General features: G+C 42.6%; 2 protein-coding genes across 3 annotated transcripts in view; both read right to left on the bottom strand.

The window, feature by feature from the left end:
- The window catches only part of Lamp3 (lysosomal associated membrane protein 3), a 36,391-nt gene extending 32,534 nt beyond the window's left edge, over positions 1-3,857 (bottom strand). For both annotated transcript variants that reach the window (XM_076868097.2, XM_076868096.1), the window contains exon 1: positions 3,641-3,857. In XM_076868097.2, the coding sequence (XP_076724212.1) occupies positions 3,641-3,689 (49 nt within the window). In that variant the 5' untranslated portion in view covers positions 3,690-3,857. The remainder of the gene's footprint in view (positions 1-3,640) is intronic.
- A 9,509-nt stretch (positions 3,858-13,366) lies between these two features.
- Mcf2l2 (MCF.2 cell line derived transforming sequence-like 2) overlaps positions 13,367-19,481 on the bottom strand; it is a 243,675-nt gene continuing 237,560 nt past the window's right edge. The window contains exons 28-30 of the mRNA XM_076867044.2: positions 14,410-14,498; positions 13,929-14,042; positions 13,367-13,852 (exon numbers count right to left, since the gene is read on the bottom strand). Of these exons, the coding sequence (XP_076723159.2) occupies positions 13,367-13,852; positions 13,929-14,042; positions 14,410-14,498 (689 nt within the window). The remainder of the gene's footprint in view (positions 13,853-13,928; positions 14,043-14,409; positions 14,499-19,481) is intronic.

Below are 19,481 nucleotides of genomic sequence, written 5' to 3'. Positions count from 1 at the left end.
AGGGGCTCAGGATGACCACTTCTTTAGTTTTTTTCCCCCCCGACAGGTCCTTTCCAGACAGACTTTGGTTGGTTTCCTGCCACACTCAACTAAACAGGTATGTAGAGCCCTCCTCTGAAGGTAGGCTCCATGCCCAGCACTGGGGCTGGGTCTTTGTTCTTGGAGGCTCAACGCCTTGAGAGGCAGATGCACGATTTCGTTTATACTCCTCAGTGTGACAAGTGTTATTATTGAAACAGTCCCAGGGGGCCAGGGGAGTATAGGGTGGAGCATCTCATCAAGGAGAAATTCTTTGGGCAGACGAGATAGAAGGTACTCCAGACAGGAAGAGGAGATGTGCTGTGCCGTGAGGCTGGGAGGCCTGGGATATTGGGAGGATAGGAAGAGAGACTGGGGAAGCAGGGATAGTCAGCAGGAACAGGCCATGGAGGACACATTTTGTCTGCAGGCCTCTGAGGAGCAGAGTCGGTGGGTAATTGAAGTCCTGACCCCAAGTACAGGAGCAGGGAACCAGATTTTAGCACCTGACCCCAGCACCTTGCTTGGTACTTCCTGGGGCAGCTATAGCAGAGACGGTCATGCCCTAGAACAGAAGGGTGGAGACTGCTGGCTGACTAATTCAAAATCTTGTCTTCCTCTGTTCCTTAGGAACAGAATGCTGATTCTAATCTCAACACTTGTTTCCTGGAGTAAAGAGCCCTTCATCCAACTCTCCCTTCTTGAGTGGGGACATGATCAAGTGTTAGCCAAGGCAATAGAAGCAACAGGGTTACGTGGGCCTTCCTGGAAGGCTGGTTGAAGGGAGCTCAGTCACCTGGGTGGCCTGCCTCTCTGTTGCCCATCTTTTTTCCTTTCAACAACCCTGTAACTTGTTGGCTGGAGCTCTAGCAGACATCCAGAACCACCAGGAGACCTTGAAGGTGAAAGTCACACAAGATGGTGGGTACCTGAAGATGAGCCCCTGTGCTAGAACAGGTCTGAATTCCTCTGCTTTGTTTTCACAGGAGAGAGTTACAAACAATAATCTGTTTCATCCATTGTCATTTTGGGCTTGTTGGTTTTATACAGGTGAACCTAAACTTAACAGATACTAATTTAAATCTTCTCATTTTCTGAAGCAGGAATTTGAGGCCAGGGAAACAAAAGTCTTAGATAAAGATTACTCATCTGGTTTACCTAGCAAGATGTCTAATAGTTTAGCTTATCTCCAATTCAACAAGTATTTTTTCGGTACCAGGGATTAAACCCAGAGGGGCTTAATCACTTAGCCACATCCCCAGATCTTTTTATTTTTTATTTTGAACAGGGTCTCCCTAGGTTGCTGAGGCTGATTTTGAACTTGTGATCCTCCTGTCTCATCTCCTAAGCCTCTGGGATTACAGGGTGTGCCACCATGCCCAGCAACAAGTATCTCTTGAGCCTCTGCACATATGGTTGGGTAGTGCAGTAGTTCAGGGCATGAATCCCAAAGCCAGACTTCATGGACGTCAATCTCAGGGCTGCCACTTACTAACAGGGAGTCCATGAGCAATTACTTAGCCTGCCCTATCTTAGGATCCTTATCTGTAAACTGGGGAAGAGAACAACACCTACTTTTCAGAGTTCTTAATGAAACTAGATGAATTAATATAGGCAAGTAGATGCACATATGGAGCCCTTAGCTTATCTGCCATGAGCATGGCTGTGGTTCAAAGTTCAAATCTGTACTTTGTGACCATTAGCAAAATTTTAAATCATTTTGTACTTCTGCTTTCTGATTAGCAAAATGGAGATGTTACCAGTACTTACAACCTAGTGAGACCCTGTTATAAGGTTTAAAGAGCTCACAACAATGCTGGCCTACAGAAAGTACCATGAAGTAGTGGTCACTCTGTGCCCATAAGCCCTGTGCTGGGGGAAGGGGGTTGCAAAGATGACTGGAGAGAGGGACATGGGGAGAAAAATACAGGAAGGGGACTGACCCAGTCAAGCAAAGCACTTTCACAATTGTTTTACCGACTTGCTCTCATGTTGTCCTTCCAGCACTCCTGGGAGAAGACACTATTTTCCCCACTTTTCAGTGAGGAAACTAAACAGCTGAAAGGTCTGTTTATAGAAACAAGGCCTCCCTGCTGATAAGGGTTGAATCCTGGGGCACTGACCTGCCCCATGACCAGATGTGGCTCATGGCTCACCCCTGAGGAAGATCCTCACACTTCTTTCATCCCTTCACACTGAGAATTACAGCTCAGAAAGGAAAGGGCATTTGCCCTCACTTGCCTAGCTGGCACTTGGCCACACTCACTGTGTGCCTGCGTCTGTCAGTCATTCAGTTGGCGCTCATACACGTCACTACAGGGGCCAGGTGGAGTGTGTTTGCTTTTGTATTAGCCTGTAGTGATCATTTTTTTCTTTTTCTCTTCCTTCCTTCCTTTCTGTCCATGGTACTGGGGATGGAACCTAAGGCCTCACCGGTGCTAGGTGAGAGCTGTACCACTCACCTACACCCCAGCCCATGTTATTTTTTTTCTATATCCCAAAGAACACAAAAGTATAATTCTCAAAGCATGGCACAAAGGAAAACAGCCTGCATCACAGGAGCTGGCATGACCCTGGCACAGTTTCAAGATATTCGTAATATTCATGGGGCACCAGGGACCACTGTGTCTTGCACTTGAGCATAAAACAGGGCAGTGTGGACAGTTAGTTCTCTCATATGCTACGTTCAGTGGTTCTAGGTGGGAAACTGGGAATTGACAGGCAAATTTGAAAACAGGAACAGAACCACAGCACCTAAGAGGACTCCATGTTCTGGGAAGAAGGTGCTTTGGTGAAAGCAGGGACTGAGGACATCAAATAATAATTACACGTTTATCATCCCATTTGGCCTCTCTGAGCCAAAGTGCAATGGCAGTATATATATATATATATATATATATATATATATATTTAGTATATTTATATATTTAGTATATATATTTATATATACTTAATTTGTTTTTTTAGGTGTACATGGACATAATGCCTTTATTTATTTTTATGTGGTGCTGAGGATTGAACCCAGTGCCTCACACATGCTAGGCAAGCACTCTACTACTGAGCTACAGTCCCAGCCCTAATGGTACTATATTTTTTAAAAAAAATCTTTGACACTGGGTTTACACCTTTCTTAAGCAGAGCGATTGTCAGACCACATGAGATGCATCTTGACAGTTCACTGTTTATATAATATAAACATAGCACTGTTATTTAAGAAAAACAGGAAAAGGAAGAGATGACTTCTTTAAACAGATAACAAAATGAGAGCCCCATTTCTGAGCTCTGGCTCAATTCTCCCTCTCCTGAATCTAAGTGATTTCTATGGATGCCCTTGATAAGGTGCCCACAACCCATGTTCAAGCCCACAACCCATCTTCAAGCGACAGAGAGGCTATGCTCTGGAGTTGATGCCTACTGTGCCTAATGCCCAGGAAACACGTCCAAATTGTGAAAACCCTTGGAAGAACTGAAGATTGGAGATGTCCTTGATCTAAACACCCACAGGCAGAAGCCATATCTACAGCCTGACCTGTCTCTACTTGGTTAGGGGCATCAGAATGAATTTAGGTTTAAAAAATCAGATATGGCAAAGGCCACCACGGAAAGTGGTGTGTGTACTCACCAGCCAGGGTCACGGAGAGCACCACCACTGCAGAGAGTTGCTGGGGCATGGCTGGCCAGTGAGGGCGAATCCGGGGTGCGAAGGCTCTGCTGCTCTGGGCTCCGCTGGGCACGGCTGGGATGTCTGAACCGCTGGCACAGGGCTAATTCCAGGGCAAGTCCCTGGAACGTCTAGGAAGTTTCAGCTCCTTGCCCCACATTCACTTGTGGCAGAGAAACTAAAGTCACTTACGTTATGAGAAGGATCTGAAAGACCCGCCCAAGCCGTATGCTGCGCAAGGAGGGAAACCACAAGTGCCCTTTGTGGGAGAGCAGGCGCCTTCCTCTCTGCCTGGAGCTTTGGTGAGGGGTGGGGACCTGGGTGGGGATGTGGGAGGGGGCCGGCCAAGGTGAAGGGCATTGGGATCTTTTCTCCGTAGGAGGTGGAGGGTCTCTGACAACTTGGGTGTCCTCTTTCTCTGATGGCTTGGATACATTTCTGTAAATCCTGAGATCCTTGCCAGTTGAGAGAAAACCAGTCACCGAATCAAGGCTGAGAGGGACACTTACAACACCAGGGCGGAGTGCTCTGCTCCTGTGCGTCTGAGCAGCTCATTTTGATGCCCAGGGAGGCCTCACTTTGGGATCTTGGGGTATAGGAACTTGACCCTGCCAATTCTTCAGCTGAATGACCTTGGGCAACCTCTTTGACCTCGGCTATGATTGGAATAGTAATGCCTACACCCAAGTGGTTTTTACAAACCCTGAATTCCTGGAACACAGAAAATACGCAATATCTTTGAAAGGCAACTTTTTTCCAGTTTTTCTCCTCCCTCTGGTAATTAGATAAAACAGTGATGGTCTGTCTCAAGGCTGTGAGTCTGAGTGAGGAATAAGTGTAGGCCGTGTATTAGGGTACCCCCCTCCCACCCCATGAGTGGGTCTGTAGCTTTTAGCACAGTCTCAGATCATTTTCTGAAAAACAATTTTAGCTACAATTATCTTATTATTTTGTCCTAAACATCCTAATCAAGCACTTACCAAAGTTTACAGTGTGTTCCAAAATGGAATTTTTATGGTAAAACGTGCCTAATTTTAGCAACTACCTGCTTTCTGATCTTCTAGTCAATTCATCCCACAGACAATAATTTAGTAGATGTTGTGTGCCAAGTACTCTCCTTATTCCATTTAAGCCTCATGGTTACTGGGTGTGGGCAGTTTTTATAATTGCCTTCCCATTTTTCAGATGGGGAAGCTGAGCACAGAGAGGTCAGGTAATAAACGAAGAAGCTGGGCTACGTATCCAGGATTGAGAAGCTAGCTCTTTAAGCTAGGATTTTAAGAGGTGTTCTAGACTAGGATACGCTATCAGCTTTCCAATTGCATACTGCCTAGTCGAGAAACAACATTTACTAATATACAATGGCCACAGTGTGACTGACCGATTGTTTTCTAGAGCCATACTAGATAAAGAATGAAATAGCCAGAGATGACTTTATGATGTTTGGACCTTTGAGGAGCTTTGAGGTCATAGGGGATCTGAATAATTGGTGAATAGCAGTAATAATAATGAAAATAAAAAATTCTATATAAGGAATTCTTTTTATGTGTCTGACACTCTGCAATGCATAAGGCAACTCTACATGGTAAATTTTTAAAATCTCTGTTTTACTAATATGGTAACTAAACCACCCAACATCACACAACAGATTAAGAATTTACTAATGGCCTAGATGGCCTGAAGTCTTTGTCTCCTGCTGATCAACAGGGGGAAAATCTCAGGAGTGGTGACAGGTTTGACTGGAAGGTACTGGAGGGTACTGGGGAGCAGTGGAGAATAGGATCAAGAGGTCAAGATGGTGCCACATTGGAGAGACTGAAGAAACCAGACAGGAGTTTAGTCTTTCTTCCCTGGAGGCTTTGAATTAGGCAGTTGCATTTGGGAGCAAGTGTTGGCCTGACACTTGGTAAGGGCTGTGTGGCTTTGAGACATTAGTTCAGCTGATATTTCTTGGAGGATGTCTAGAACCAGGCTCCCGAGCAGGCATTTAGAGGATCAGAGACTTGGCCTGTTTCTTCAGGGCTCCTGCCTTTGATTATAGATGAGATGTCACAGCTGGAGTTTCAGAAGTGGTTGAAGCCAGGTTGTAGACCATCCCCACTGTCCATTAACAGGCAAAATATTTGCTGGATTGCAGGGACCTGTGAAGGAATATTTCAAATTCTGAAAATTGTTCTCCTTTTGTAAGAAATGAATAAAAAAGTTTTAGGAGCTGTATGTCAGGAACTGGGATCAAAGACCAAGTACTAGAGTAAAATTTCTCCTAGCAACCCTATTGACAGGGATTTAGGAGATCTGTGAGGAACCGAGGACAGAAGTAAAATATGTGTTTCTTATCACAATATCAAGTGATTTATTATTTTAAAGAATTTTTTTCTTCTTTGTAATGTTTTGAACAACTAATAATAAAAAAATTTAAAAAAGAATTTTTTCTTTTAACTAAGTGTTGTTTTATTAGCAAAAAAACTATCATATTCCTTGATTAGTCTTATATTTGTAGCATATGTAGTGAGGTCACCTCTTTTATTACTAATATTGATCATTTGCATTTTCTCTTTTTTTCTCTGATCAGTCTAACTAGATGTCTATCAATCTTATTCATATTTTCCAAGAATAAAAATATAGTTTTGTTATTGTTCTTCTGTTTTCTATTTAATTGATTTCCATTTGGTCTTTATTATTTTCTTTCTTCTACTTAATTTGCATTTTGTTTGTTTTTCTTTTAATTGTTTTTGAAGATGGAAGTTGAGGTCACTGGTTTGAGATTTTTCTTCTTCTCTAATAAACATGTACTGCTATAAATTCCCCTCAAATTACTTCTATATCTGGATCCCACAAATTCTGATATCTTTCCATTTTTACTTAGTTAGAAATACTTCCTTATTTTCTTTCTGATATTTTCAGCTCACAGTTATTTAAAATAGAGTAGGTTCATTTCCAAACAATTCTGGGAATTTTCAAGATCTTTACTGATTTCTAATTTAATTTCATGGTTGGAAATACAGGATTTAAGTTTTACAAATTTATGGAGACACATTTTTCTGACCATGTTTTTTGTGAGAAGTTCCAGAACAAAAGTACCATAGGCTAGGGGGCTTAGATAACAGAGATAACTGAAATTAAGGCATTAGTAGGGTTCATTCCTTTAAGGACTCTCTCCTCTGTGTCTTCTGTGGTCATTTCTCGGTGCATGCCTATGGCCTAATCTCCTCTGCTTATAATAATATTAGTCATATTGAATTAATTAAAGTCCACCCTGATAACCTCTTAAAGATCCTATCTCCAAATACAATCACATTCTGAGGTACTGAGGTTAAGGTTTCCGCAAATGCATTTGGTGGTGAAGGGGAAGGACACAGCTCATCCTATCACAATGGGATGTCTTGTAAAATGTTTCGAGTACACTTGGGAAGGACATGTCCAATCTATTATTGAATCCAGTGTTCTGTTGATGTTCATTGGGTTAAATTGGTCAATAGTATAATTTGTATTCTCACTGATTTTCTACTTGTTTTATCAATTTTTTGCAAGACAGGAACCGAAATAGTTGAATATAATTGTGTTTTTCTATTTCTCCTTGCAATTCTGTTTTTGATTTATTTGTCCTGAGGCTCTATTATTGACACACAAACAGCCAACATTATTAGGTCTTCTTGGTGGGATGGTCATTGTGTCATTTTGAAATGACTTTTTTTTTTTTTAAACATATCTTTGTTCTGAGACTGTTTTATGTTAACATAGTCGTTTTGGCTTTCTTCTGGTTAGCATTAGCATGGTATAACTTTTTCTATTCTTTTGCTTTTAATCTATTTATAACTTTATACTTAGAATGGCTTTTTTAATCTTGTTTTTAATATCCAGTTCGACAATCATTCTCTTTTGTTTTTTTGGTACTGGGGATTGAACTCAGGGGTGCTGTACCACTGAGCCACATCCTCAGCCCTATTTTGTATTTTATTTGAAGGCAGAGTCTCACTGAGTTGCTTAGCACCTCGCTTTTGCTGAGGCTGGCTTTGAATTTGTGATCCTCCTGCCTCAGTCTCCCCAGCCAGGAATTTCACCACCACACCTGGCCAAATCATTCTTTTTTAATCGAGACGTTTAGACTACTTCATTATTGATACGAGAATGTTTAATATCTTGGTAAGTAGTTTCTACTTTTCTATTCTTAGTTTCACTTTTCCTCTTTCATTATCAGCTCTTGGATATGTTTATTAAATTCTATTTTATCTCACTTGTTGGCTTATTTGTGTGACTCCATCATGTTTGCTTTAAAGTTTACAGAATTTATAATATCACAGTGAACTTTCAAGTGTTATTGTGCTGCTGTACACATAAGGAACTTACAATAGAGTATTTCAATTTCTTCCCTCCTGGTCTTTGTTCTGTTGTTCTCATCCATTTTAATTGGTCATAAATCAGAAACTATAACATATTGTCATAATTTTTAAGCTAAGTAGTCATTGTCTTTATTTAAAGATAAAATAAATAAGGAGGGGGGGAGCTTTTAGTCTTAACTCTTACAATTATTATTTCTTTTAGTCTTCTTTTGTACAGATCCTTGGGCTTGTTGTTGCTATGGTTACCCCAAGTACACCGGGTGCACTTCAAGTGATATGTTTGGTGTGTGTGTGCATTTGTTTGCTCAAATGTTTTCTCAGTGTCTGCTCCACTCTAGCTTTAGGTCTTCCTGTTGATTGTCCTCTCTCTCTCCACATACTGGTGGAATCCCCCCAAGTCTTTCTCAGAAAATATTCTTTTAAGTCATCATATCTTATTGTATTTCTTTGTTATAAGTTTAGCCTTTCCCCTTACTAATATACATGGGATATAATATTTTGTTAGGGTCTGTAAACAAGTCAAGATGGTGCCTGGCATTTTGCCAGAGGGAGTGGTTTGTGAAGTAACACCATCGAGCCATTAAGTGTGAAGATTCCTTATTGGTTGACTGCTGTATCTAGTTTATGTTAATTAAGATAAGCTGTGTGGAATGTATATATACCCCTCCTGTCCTACAATAAACGGCTCCCACTCCTTCTGTATCAATGTACACAAGTTGCTCGTCACCCCCGGTTATTTTGCTGCAGCCGGACTGTGGCAATATTTCACAAAAGAAAAAGGGGTTCCATGATCAAATAAGTTTGGGAAAAGTGTACAGACTTCCTTCCTTAAGAGCTCTCAGATTCTTGAATATATTAATTGACATCTACCAAGAGAGGAATAAAATGTGCTTTAAAAAGTTTTTTACTATTAGATTATTAAATACTTTTTTTTTTCCTGCCTAGCAGAAAATGGATTAACTCATCGAATACTTCTGCATATTCTGTAAAATATACTGTAGCAATGCTGGGATAGAGGATCTTTGACTTTCTAACTCTAACATTGCATAATGCATGGCTGGTATTTAGTACAGACTCAGAACCCCTTTAGATTTTATGGATTTAGCTGCTTCAGCCAGGCCATTATAATCTGTGGCCGCAGCATTCTCAACCCTCGGCAACACACTGAAATCCAAGTCCCTCTAGTGGGCCACATTTTAAAGGCATGGGAGATTTGAACAACTCTAAAAGAGACCTGAGGGGTTTCATCTGGTGGTTTTGGATTCCTTTCCATTTACTCAATGGGAAGAGAACACACATTTAATTCACGGAAAACATACCCTTTGTTTCTCCACCCTGTTTTTTTTTTTAATTTTTTTTACATGAGCTTTATTATTATTATTACTTTGCATTACCACCCTGTTTTTAATAAGCCTAAAAGTTCACAACTACTTCTTGCGTGAACAGTGTGGCCAGGCCCCCAGTAGAGATTGTAGTGTCCATTGGAGATCTATTGATACCTGAGATGGCTTCACAAGGATTATTCCCCTATTTCTGTGTCCCTGGCAGCCCACCATGAGCTCTGTGATTCCTGGAGCCCAACAGAGCAATAGCCTGGGCTTTGACAAGGAGGCTGGAGTAGAAGATCAGAGTGGACAGTTCTGGGGCACTGGGGGCAGCACTTGAGGACATCCAGCAATTCCTGGTACTAGAAAGGCTCCTCTGGTCACCTCTCTGTGGCATAATATCTGCAGAGAGACTCCTTCTGGGAAGATAGGGCACTTGTCCCCTGCCAGCACCATCAAGTGTGGACATTTTCGTATGTCAGGCATGGACTCAGGCCCAAAGTACTGAACATGCCTTGGGCTGAGTTTCTGAGGTGAGCGGCTGGCTATTCAATGATCAAACATGTCTGAGACCATCTAAGTGGTGTTTCCTGAGGCAAATGGTCAGCATCCTGAAGATTCTTGTGTTCAGCTAAGATACAAAAGTAGTTGAAGTTCTGCCATATTCTCATAGAGAATTGGGTATATCATGATTGAGAAGATAAGCAGATAATTCTGCTGAGATATACATACACATGCATTTGAGACTGAATGTATAGATATGTTTTATAAGAAGTTTGAAAATACACCATCATCCATTAGGCGGGACTATACTTTCTTCTGACTTGGTAGTCATGTTTACTGTTGTTCACATAGTAAAGGACTCTGTGTGCTTTCAATAATTGTTTTTTTTTTTTAAAAAATATGTTTTTTAGTTGTTGATGGACCTTTATTTATATTAATTAATTTATTTATTTATTTATTTATGTGCAGTGCTGAGAATTGAACCCAGAGCCTCACAAATACTAGGCAAGTGCCCTACCACGGAGCTACAACACTGTTGAATTAACAAGATTCACAAGCTAGGTTGGATTTAAATAGGGGGAACCTATTTAAATCCAACCTAGCTTGTGAATCTTGTTAATTAAGAACCACATCCCTGCAGCCTTTCTACCCTTTCTATGGTTGCAGTTGTCTAAAGCAGCTGGAGGAAGTCATGAGTGGTCATGCCCAGAGCCTGCCCTACCTTTACAGATTCCCACAGCAGGTTTCCTTTGTCCCCTTTTCCCTCACCTCCTCTGCAACTGACATCATCACCACCTCACAGGTGGCTGGTCTCAACCTTCCTCTTTCCCTACAGATGTGTAAGAAACTGGGATGAGGAGGTGAAGGAGGAAGGGACTCACCACTAATGGACAAGTGAAAACGGAGGTGGGAAAACACTAAAGCCAGTAAGGAGGGAAGATTCCCAGGAATGTAACTGAGATGGGATTAGGAAGAGCAGGAAGAGCACTGGACTCCTGAAGTTGCTTCCCACTCTCTGTTGGTGAGCAGTGAGGATGATAGGAGGCAGGACCTGCTGAGTGCCAGGGCCAGCCCTAATGTTAAGAGCCTTTCTGACTCTTGTGGCCCAGAGGCCCTTAGCAATTTGTCATCCCTGCCATGCAGGGCTCCTGTATGTCTCTGTGCCTGAGCATGTGCTATTCCCTCAGCCCAAGTTCTTCTCCCCCTTCTCCACCTAAAGAAAGCTTTGGCTCCTTTAGACCCAGCTCAGATATCACCCCTTCCCTAACCACATCAGAAGAGTCTGTGATAGTGTTGGTGTCCCCAGAGTATCTGTCACACTGTGATTGTGATTATCTGTTTCTACATTTGTCTTCCCCACTTGATGGATGACTTCTCACTCATCTTTACATTTCCCTGGGCTCACTTGGTTCTTGAATTTCCCTTAGGATAGAAGTACTCTGGGAGCAGGTGTTGAATGAATTGAATAAAATACTATATATTTTTATGGTCAAGATGAAACAATGTGGTTTGAAAATGATGCCGATAAAAGAATCTAAGATTATAAGATTTTGGGTTTGGGAAGAACTTTTATTGTGTAAATAGTCTACAAAAATGAAACACACATTATCAAGAAAGATACTTTATTGTTAGGAAAGGGGGGTGGGAGAAGGTGGACCCACAACATAGTTTCACTTTCTGAAAAGTTTCAAAGAGGGATGAGCTTCCTTATGAATAAAGTGAGACACATGATTTTTGTTTTTTTGATATCTAAAGTGGTTTCCTTGAGACTCACAAGAGAGGCTGCTCTCATTGGCTGACTCCATTCCAGAAACAGCCAGGGGACTGGAGACTCAGCTAGATCCCACGTCTAGGGAAAACTTAAAACCAAACCATCACTAATGATTCCAAAACAAACTAAATTCAAAAGTACTCTAAAACTAAGTAACTGCAAAGCTAAGATTGCTGGTTGTACACTGGACTTCCCAGCTTCCAGCCCACCCTTCTACTCTTTGCTTTGGAGACTGGAGGAGGGGAAGGGGACGTGCCTCTTCGGCATCCTGCCTGTCTCCCCCTAGCAGCATCTCTACCCAGAGAGCCACAGCGTGCTTCAGCAGCACCAGTGATCCAGTTGGACATTTTCCTTAAAAATCCCATAACTAGCCTATTGTGCCATTTTAGAGACACCAGCACCTGCTTCTCAGAGTTCTGCATCTAGCTCCCAAGTTCCTGGGCCATCTGTATCTTCAGCAAAAATTGCTCCTCAGGGGACAAGCCCTAGCCATGGGGTTACCTCTACACTCCTGGATTTTGATAATTCCAACCTCTGACCTTTGTTCTCTCAGCTCTCAGTTTCCATGATATCTCAGTATCACTTCTTCTTATGTTTTAAATCTCCAACGGCTGGTTAACAATTCTTTATATTATATTTTCTCTGTTAAAATAACTAATATAACATTTCTTAATTGAACTATTACACTAAATTCTAAACATAAATAATTTGGAAAATAAATCTGAATGAATTAAGAAAGAATAAAGACAAAAAATTAAGTGGTGAAGGCATAACTGAAAAAAATGACTGAGAATAAGTTGCTCTGGAAATATTTTAAAAACTAAATATATTAAAAGCTTTGAAAAAATTTAATATGTTTAAAATTTAAATAATTTTGGAAATAAAATTTTAAAAATGAAATAACTCACAAATAAATAAAAAATAGGTGAATGTAAAAACAAACAGCTCACACACACACACACACACACAAAATAACTGAAGAAATCCTGGAGAACTAAATAACTCAGAAAAAGTCCTACAGTGACTAAGAGCATTTCACTCTGAAAATAAATGACTACAGTAATTCAAAAGGTCTCAATGAGTTTCAGTTAATCAATTGACTGTGAAAATAAATAATTCAAAATTCCAATAACTAAAAGTAGAAAGCAACTCAGATACTAAACATTGTAAATACAGGCAATGGAAAATAGATAATAATAAGCTAATTAATTTAAAACCTACAATTCAAAACAAAATAACTATTAATAAAAATAAAACATAACTGAAAATGAATAATTAAAAAAATCTTGAAAGTAAAATAAATGATTATTCACAGGTAATTACAAGTATAAAATTAAGTAACTAAAAAGCTAAAAACAAATGAAATGTTACCAATGAGACTAAAAAATAATTGAAAATAAATAACATGTATTAAAAAACTAATACATCTGAGGTAAATACTTCAGAAGTAAACTTGGAACCAACCCTCTTTGAAACTGAACAACCTTGGAATGAATACACACACACACACACACACACACACACACACACACACACACGGACGTTCTCTTGGGGGATGGGGAGGCGCAGCAGCTTCCAGGTGCTCATCCCCGGCCTGCGCTCGCGCTCAGGCTCCAAGGCTCTAATTCCACTCCCATTCCCCAGAAATCTTGCAATATCTGAAGGAATCTTTGATTGTCCCAATTTGGGGATGGGAGGGTGTAGGGTCGTGTTACTGACCTGTAGCTTCTAGAGGCCCGGGATGCTGCTAAACATCCCACAGCCCACAGAACAGCCCCCACAGCAAAGACTTACTGCCCCAAAGGTCAAAATCGCCCCCAATTGAGCAGCCCTTGGTGAGTCCTGGCGGAGTAAGCTGTGGGCTCCCCGCGCCCGTGGAGGCGCGTGCAGCCACACACAGTTCCCGGGCCCCTGAGCTGGGACCCTTGGGGCGCTCCGCCTTGGGCTCCCCTCCCCCGGCTGCAGACCCGGAGCGCCGAGGCCCGCGGGCTGCTTTCTGCTGAAGGAGCGCGCAGCGTTCGTCCGCATCACAGCAGCCCCTCCCCGGGATGCAGACGGCACTGGCGGCCGCGGAGCTAAGGGAGCCTGCGACGAGGGTCAGTTCTCCATGGAGGAGGGTCTCGGGCTTGCTGCGATCGCCAGCACTGCCTGCGCCTGGACACCCGTCGTCTCCCTCGCAGGAGACGGCAGGCCAGGGGATACCCCAGCGTGCTCCTCGGTGCTGCTCGGTGCCCTGAAATGCCAAGAAGAAAGTCAGAGAAGCCCTGGCAACAGATCGGCTTACTTTCTTCCCACTTTCACACTCACGCTTTCTTCTCATCACGGTCTTCTGTTCCTCCCTCGGTGCTTTCTCCTTTCTCCAGGGAAACCGTTTTGGGGGAACAGGTTTCATAACTGTCCTCAGACTGGAAAAGTCCTGAGAGCTGTAAGGGTGGGAACAGGGACACACCTCAGAGTCAGCAGTGGGGGCAGTGCCCCGCCCCGGCAAGGCCCACTGAACCTCTCCCACCCCAGATCTCCCACCTGTGCCTTTGGGGTGCCCAGCTGCAGCCCCCCCTGATCCCAAACCAGCACATTGCCAGAGACAGTGATGTGGGGACATGCAGGGCTGGGAGGGTGCAGAGACACTTTGAAGGTCCAGTGATCTAGGCTTCCTGATTAGACCTGGTCTTGATGGGACAATTATGAAAAATGAGGAAGAGAGGGAATAGAGGAGAGGGAGAAGGGGCAGAAGCAGCCCATGAATAGAAATGAGGGAGATTAGAAAAGATGCAAGAAGGAAATAATTACACTCAGCACACTGCTCTCCTTGTCCATATCTCCGCCACCTTCACCACCTTCAAAGGTTTCCGTGGAGACAAACTCCCTGCTGGAGCCGCCTTGGGGAGGGAAAGGGTAGGATTTGAGCCCCTTTGAGGGAGGAGGATGATACCTCTGCCAATAGCAGGATGTAGCAGGCAGTGCCTGTCTCAGGGACACTTCCACCCCATTTCTAATTTCTATCATAAGGCATTGTACCATCTTTATTTCCTCATCCTCACTGCACTTCTGGCATAAGGGGACTCCAGGGTTGAATGACTACCCTAAAGAAGAGTCTCAGGGGATTTTGTAAAGCCGCACCTCAAAAGTGCTGGGAGGCAAACTCAAGAACCTAAAGACAGATTCCAGACACACTCCAGGGTAAATGGCACCTTGGGGTGAAATAATTATGGGGAGCATCAGGAACTGTAGCCCTAGGACTACAGCTTCCATGGCTCTCATGAGAGACCTGGGTTAAAACTTCCTAGCTGAGTTGTTGTTCAGAAACCGGGATAATAAGTGTTTGTTTTAAGCTACTAAGGTTCAGGAAATTTATTACATAGCTGTACACAACCAGCACACATATGGGGAGTGAGGCAGGGACTGGCTCAGGGATGGGCCCCACCTCCAATATCCAGAGGCAACTCTGTAGGGACTCTCAAGACTCCTCTTTAGGGTGGTTGTCTATCCCTGAGTCTCCTTATGCCAGGAGCAAAGAGCGAGGTCAGGGGAGTGACTGTCTTCCTGAGAGGTCTGCAAGGGAATCTTGGAGAGGGGTGGAGGGAGCTGTGTCCTCCATCACCCCCTGCGGAACCCGAAGGGCTGAGCCTCCAGGGTCCAGTGCCTCAGAGGATGCAAGGGCTGCCAGGGACCACAGAGCCCTCTGCTGGAAGGTTTGGATAGTGGCCCTGGCCTGGCTCAGAGGCCTGGCTCAGCCTGGAACCCCCACAGCCCAGGTGGGCATGATGGGAACTGAGAGGCCTGATGAGTTCCAGCCACTCTGCAGGCAGCTGGCACCTGAGGTGAGGTGATCAACTGCCCTCATTCTCCTGCAGGGCCATGTAGCAATCATGTATCAAATAATTTACAAAAGTAAAACAACAGCTTCCTGGACAATATTCACCCTTGGTGTGATGGCCTCATCTATTGCGTCCTACTCCATTTCTGTGTGCTCAGTTCTGCTCTAGAGGCAAAGCAGGAGAAGTGCTGTGGGAGTGGGTGAGAGTCACCAGAGCCTTTCCAGGGTGAGTCCCAAACTGCAGCTGCTCTGGGTGTCCTCACCTGTGGCCCTGGGCTCTGGGCAGCAGAGACAATGCCCTATTCACGCTCTATCTTGATGGCTCCTGGAAGAAACCTGGAATTCTTAGAACCTGCAAACCTTGGAGAAAGTCCTGGGGGCAAAGTCCTGAGGAGGAAGGTGTGGCTCACAGGCAACCAATTGTGGTAATTGACCCATGGGGACTTCTCAAGGCCCAAAGTGGGGTCAGGAGCTGTGGGTCCTGGCTCCTAGATGATGTTCCTCCTTCATCCAGGTCTTTCCAGTTCCTGAGCTGCCTTTTGTTCTAGCTTAAATCACCTGCATATTTAATCCTCTCCTGGAGTTGGGTCATGGGGTCAGCAGTAAGGAGCTGGTAGCACTGAGGGTCCAGAATCTCAGATTCGGGGGTCTGGCCAGTCATAGGCATGTGTGTGGGTGAACAGATGAGAGGCCCACTGCCCGGACTTTGGAACCAGCCAGACCTGAATGCAATTCTGATTTTTCCACTCACAAACTGTGTGACCTTGGGCAAGTTAAATCTGTTTTTTTTTTTAATCTTTAAAAAAGGAATAATAATGTCTATTATGCAGTCTTGGTACGAGGATTAGCTAACAGGTTAATGAAGTAAAATACCTGGTAATCACATGAATTAAAAAAGTAAAACTTGTTATAATTAGTGCTAATAATAATTACAATAATACAGAATAAAGCTTCTCTGGAGCAGCTCTGGGCATTCCAAGTATTCTATTGTTACTCAAATTTGGGGACAATTTGTTTGACATTGTCTCATTCTCAGAAACACTCAGGAGAGGAAACAGATTATAGGGTAATAAACAGCTTTAAAAAGAAACAGCACATACACATAGTTTTGTTTTAAATTTTTTAAATTACTATTTGTTATATATGATAGCAGAATACATTATGATTCATATTACACATATATAGCAAAAATTTTCATATCTCTGGTTGTATATAAAGTATATTCACACCATTTGTGTCTTCATACATGTACTTAGGTAATGATACCCATCTCATTCCACTATCTTTTTTACCCCCATGCTCCCTCTCTTATCCTTCCATCCCTTTGCCCTATCTAGAGTTCATCTATTCCTCCCATGTTCCTCCTCCCAACCCCACTATGAATCAGCCTCCTTATATCAGAGAAAACATTCGACATTTGGTTTTTGGGGATTGGCTAACTTCACTTAGCATTATATTCTCCAACTCCATCCATTTACTTGCAAATGCCATGATTTTATTCCACACACACATTCTGAAGAACCAAACCAACACACTGGCTCTTGACAAATATTCAATTTGATTACAGCAAAAATTTAAGTGATATGTTCCTTCTTGGAAAATGCATAGAGTGACTAGTCCCAGCTGAGGTCCTGCAGTGTGTTGGGTCAGTGTTCCCCAAGCCTCCAAGGCCCTCCCAGTTCATGTAGCAGAATACATCTAAAGAGTGTGGGTGGGGAAGGACAACAAGAGTGGAAAAGGTGGCCCATGAAAATTCATGCTGATAAGATCTGGGGAGTAGTGTCTTTTCCACTCGTGGATGATCTTCATAGCTCACATCACATAAACCCTGAATGAATCTAGTTTTAGCATTTAGTGTTTAGAATTCCAAGGTTTTGATTTTGCTTAAGAAAACTGAATGAAATTTATGAACAAGAGAACCTATTAGTGAGATTAAGTTATCCTCATTAGAAAACACATTTTTGGTAAATTATAGACTTCCAAGGCAAAATCATGGCCTTTCCCTTGCTGTCCACTGGATGGCACTAATGAACCAATATAGATCCTGCTAGTTCAGCGGCAATTAATACCGTGAAGATATTAAATGAGTAAATTCTATTCTATTCTCTTCCAAACTAGATTTTTCTCTATTCCTTACAATTAGGCACAACTTTTAAAGCATCATCTCTATCACATGAACGAAAGCACATTATTTTCACCTGGGGGTCTGGGAGCGGTGGGGAGCTGCCCTAAGGCAGTGCCTGAGCCGCTGACCTTCCATTCCCTTTCCTGGATGTACAGTAAGTAGGTGCTAATGATCATATACTAACAGAAAACTGGGCACAGCCTAAAAATTTCATCTCATTTAATCACTTAATCTCATTTAATGTGTGTCTGCATTTTGTAAAATAAACAATAAAAAGAACTTAAGCCCAAAGAGGCTAAACAATTTATTCAAAAAGATGGAGATGGTCTTGAGCCTGGGTCTGTAAAACCTCAGGATTATGCTGTGCTGCTAACTAAGGTTTCTGTCTTCTAGGGTTGAACTCATGAGTCACCTTCTGCCTGATCATACTACTCACTTTCCCAGCTCACAGAGGAGAGAGTGCCAGAATGTTCCCAGGGTACTAGGCTGGATTAGGATCTTTTGTTTGGCAGCCCAGAGTGTAAATGTAGGTCAATCAATCAATCCAGACTAGTCTACAGCTGAAGCATCTATTTTATTTGCTAATGGTCTTTGGCTAAGAGGAAGCAAATCATTCCTAAGAATTCAGTTAATTGCTTTCAGATTCCTCATAGTCTCATGGCACATTTTTCCTCCCAAGTGTATTTTCTGTTGTCAAAGTTCTTTTCAGTTTGTAGGGCAGTCTGAGTTGGCAGTCTTAGACTTTTAGAGCTGTTTTAAGCTGAGATCAAAGAAACGTCCCAGCTAGGAAATCACTTCCTAGCTCAGAAACCAGCTTCCCTGGATATTCAGTGTTGGAAGAAGCCCAATGGTGGGGGTAAGGGTGAAGGACAAGCTGAAGGACAAGGTCTAGTCTAAGCCTTGCCCATTTCATCAGATTCAATGGGAATTTTTCAATAAGACTAAAATATAAAGCCATGCAAACATTAGTATGGTTCCATTTTTTAAAAAGCATGCATTTCTATGTACACAAAGTTGGAAAGATTTATATAGTGGTTCTATCCAGTTTGAATCTTCATTTGTACTTTTCTGTATTTCCTGTTTTTGATAGCCTGAATGTGTATTCCTTTTTGTAACCAGAAAAAAAAAAAAAAATCAAGCTAGCTGGTTATATATCCAAAATAACCCACAATCTCACTAGAAAGAACTGTTTGCTAGAACTTATTTTATTCATCAGTTTACAAGAGGGCATGAAATAATTTTGAATCATAATAATAATGATGAAAGCAAATAATTTATTTAGGCCAAAAAAGGAAATGTCACAAAAGTTATCAAAGAAACAACCCCTATGTACTATATTAGATAACCCATTTGCCACCTTCAAAACCCTGGGGATCTGACGGGGGTGTCGGGGGGTGCCTAAAGAGAGGCCTGAGGAGGGGCCTGTAGCTCTCTGGGGTCTGTCCAGAGGCTCTTCCTTGGTTGCCTATGAGGCAAAAAGCTTATTCTCAGTTTGTGGTTTTTCATATGGCCAGGGCTCTGCAAATCCAGGACAACAGTGAATTCAGAGTTCAAATTTTCATTTAACTCCTTAATTTGTATAGTCAGGGGCCAAAAAGAGGCTGTTCAACTAATGGCATCAGAAATAGCACACCCGCTTGTTCTGTGACTGTCCCACTACTGAACTGCCTCAGTCCTTAGGTGAATTCCACCTTTCTTCCTTGCCCCACCCAGACTCTTCCACTAGTAGCATGAGAGCCCTATCACTTTGTCCTCATGCCAGTAGGCTGGCAGGCAAAGAAAGTAGCTGTCACACTAGAGGGAGGATTGATCCTGACCATGGGGAGGAGTAAGACTGCTGTCTGGGAGAGGCAGAGAGGTGATCATTGGGACATCTCTCAGTGTTCCCATGCCCACTGTCACTGCATTGGTGAGCAAAAG

Source organism: Callospermophilus lateralis, chromosome 10, assembly GCF_048772815.1.
Source record: "Callospermophilus lateralis isolate mCalLat2 chromosome 10, mCalLat2.hap1, whole genome shotgun sequence".
Lineage (NCBI taxonomy): Eukaryota > Metazoa > Chordata > Mammalia > Rodentia > Sciuridae > Callospermophilus > Callospermophilus lateralis.
This window is presented reverse-complemented; position numbering and strand designations above follow the sequence as displayed.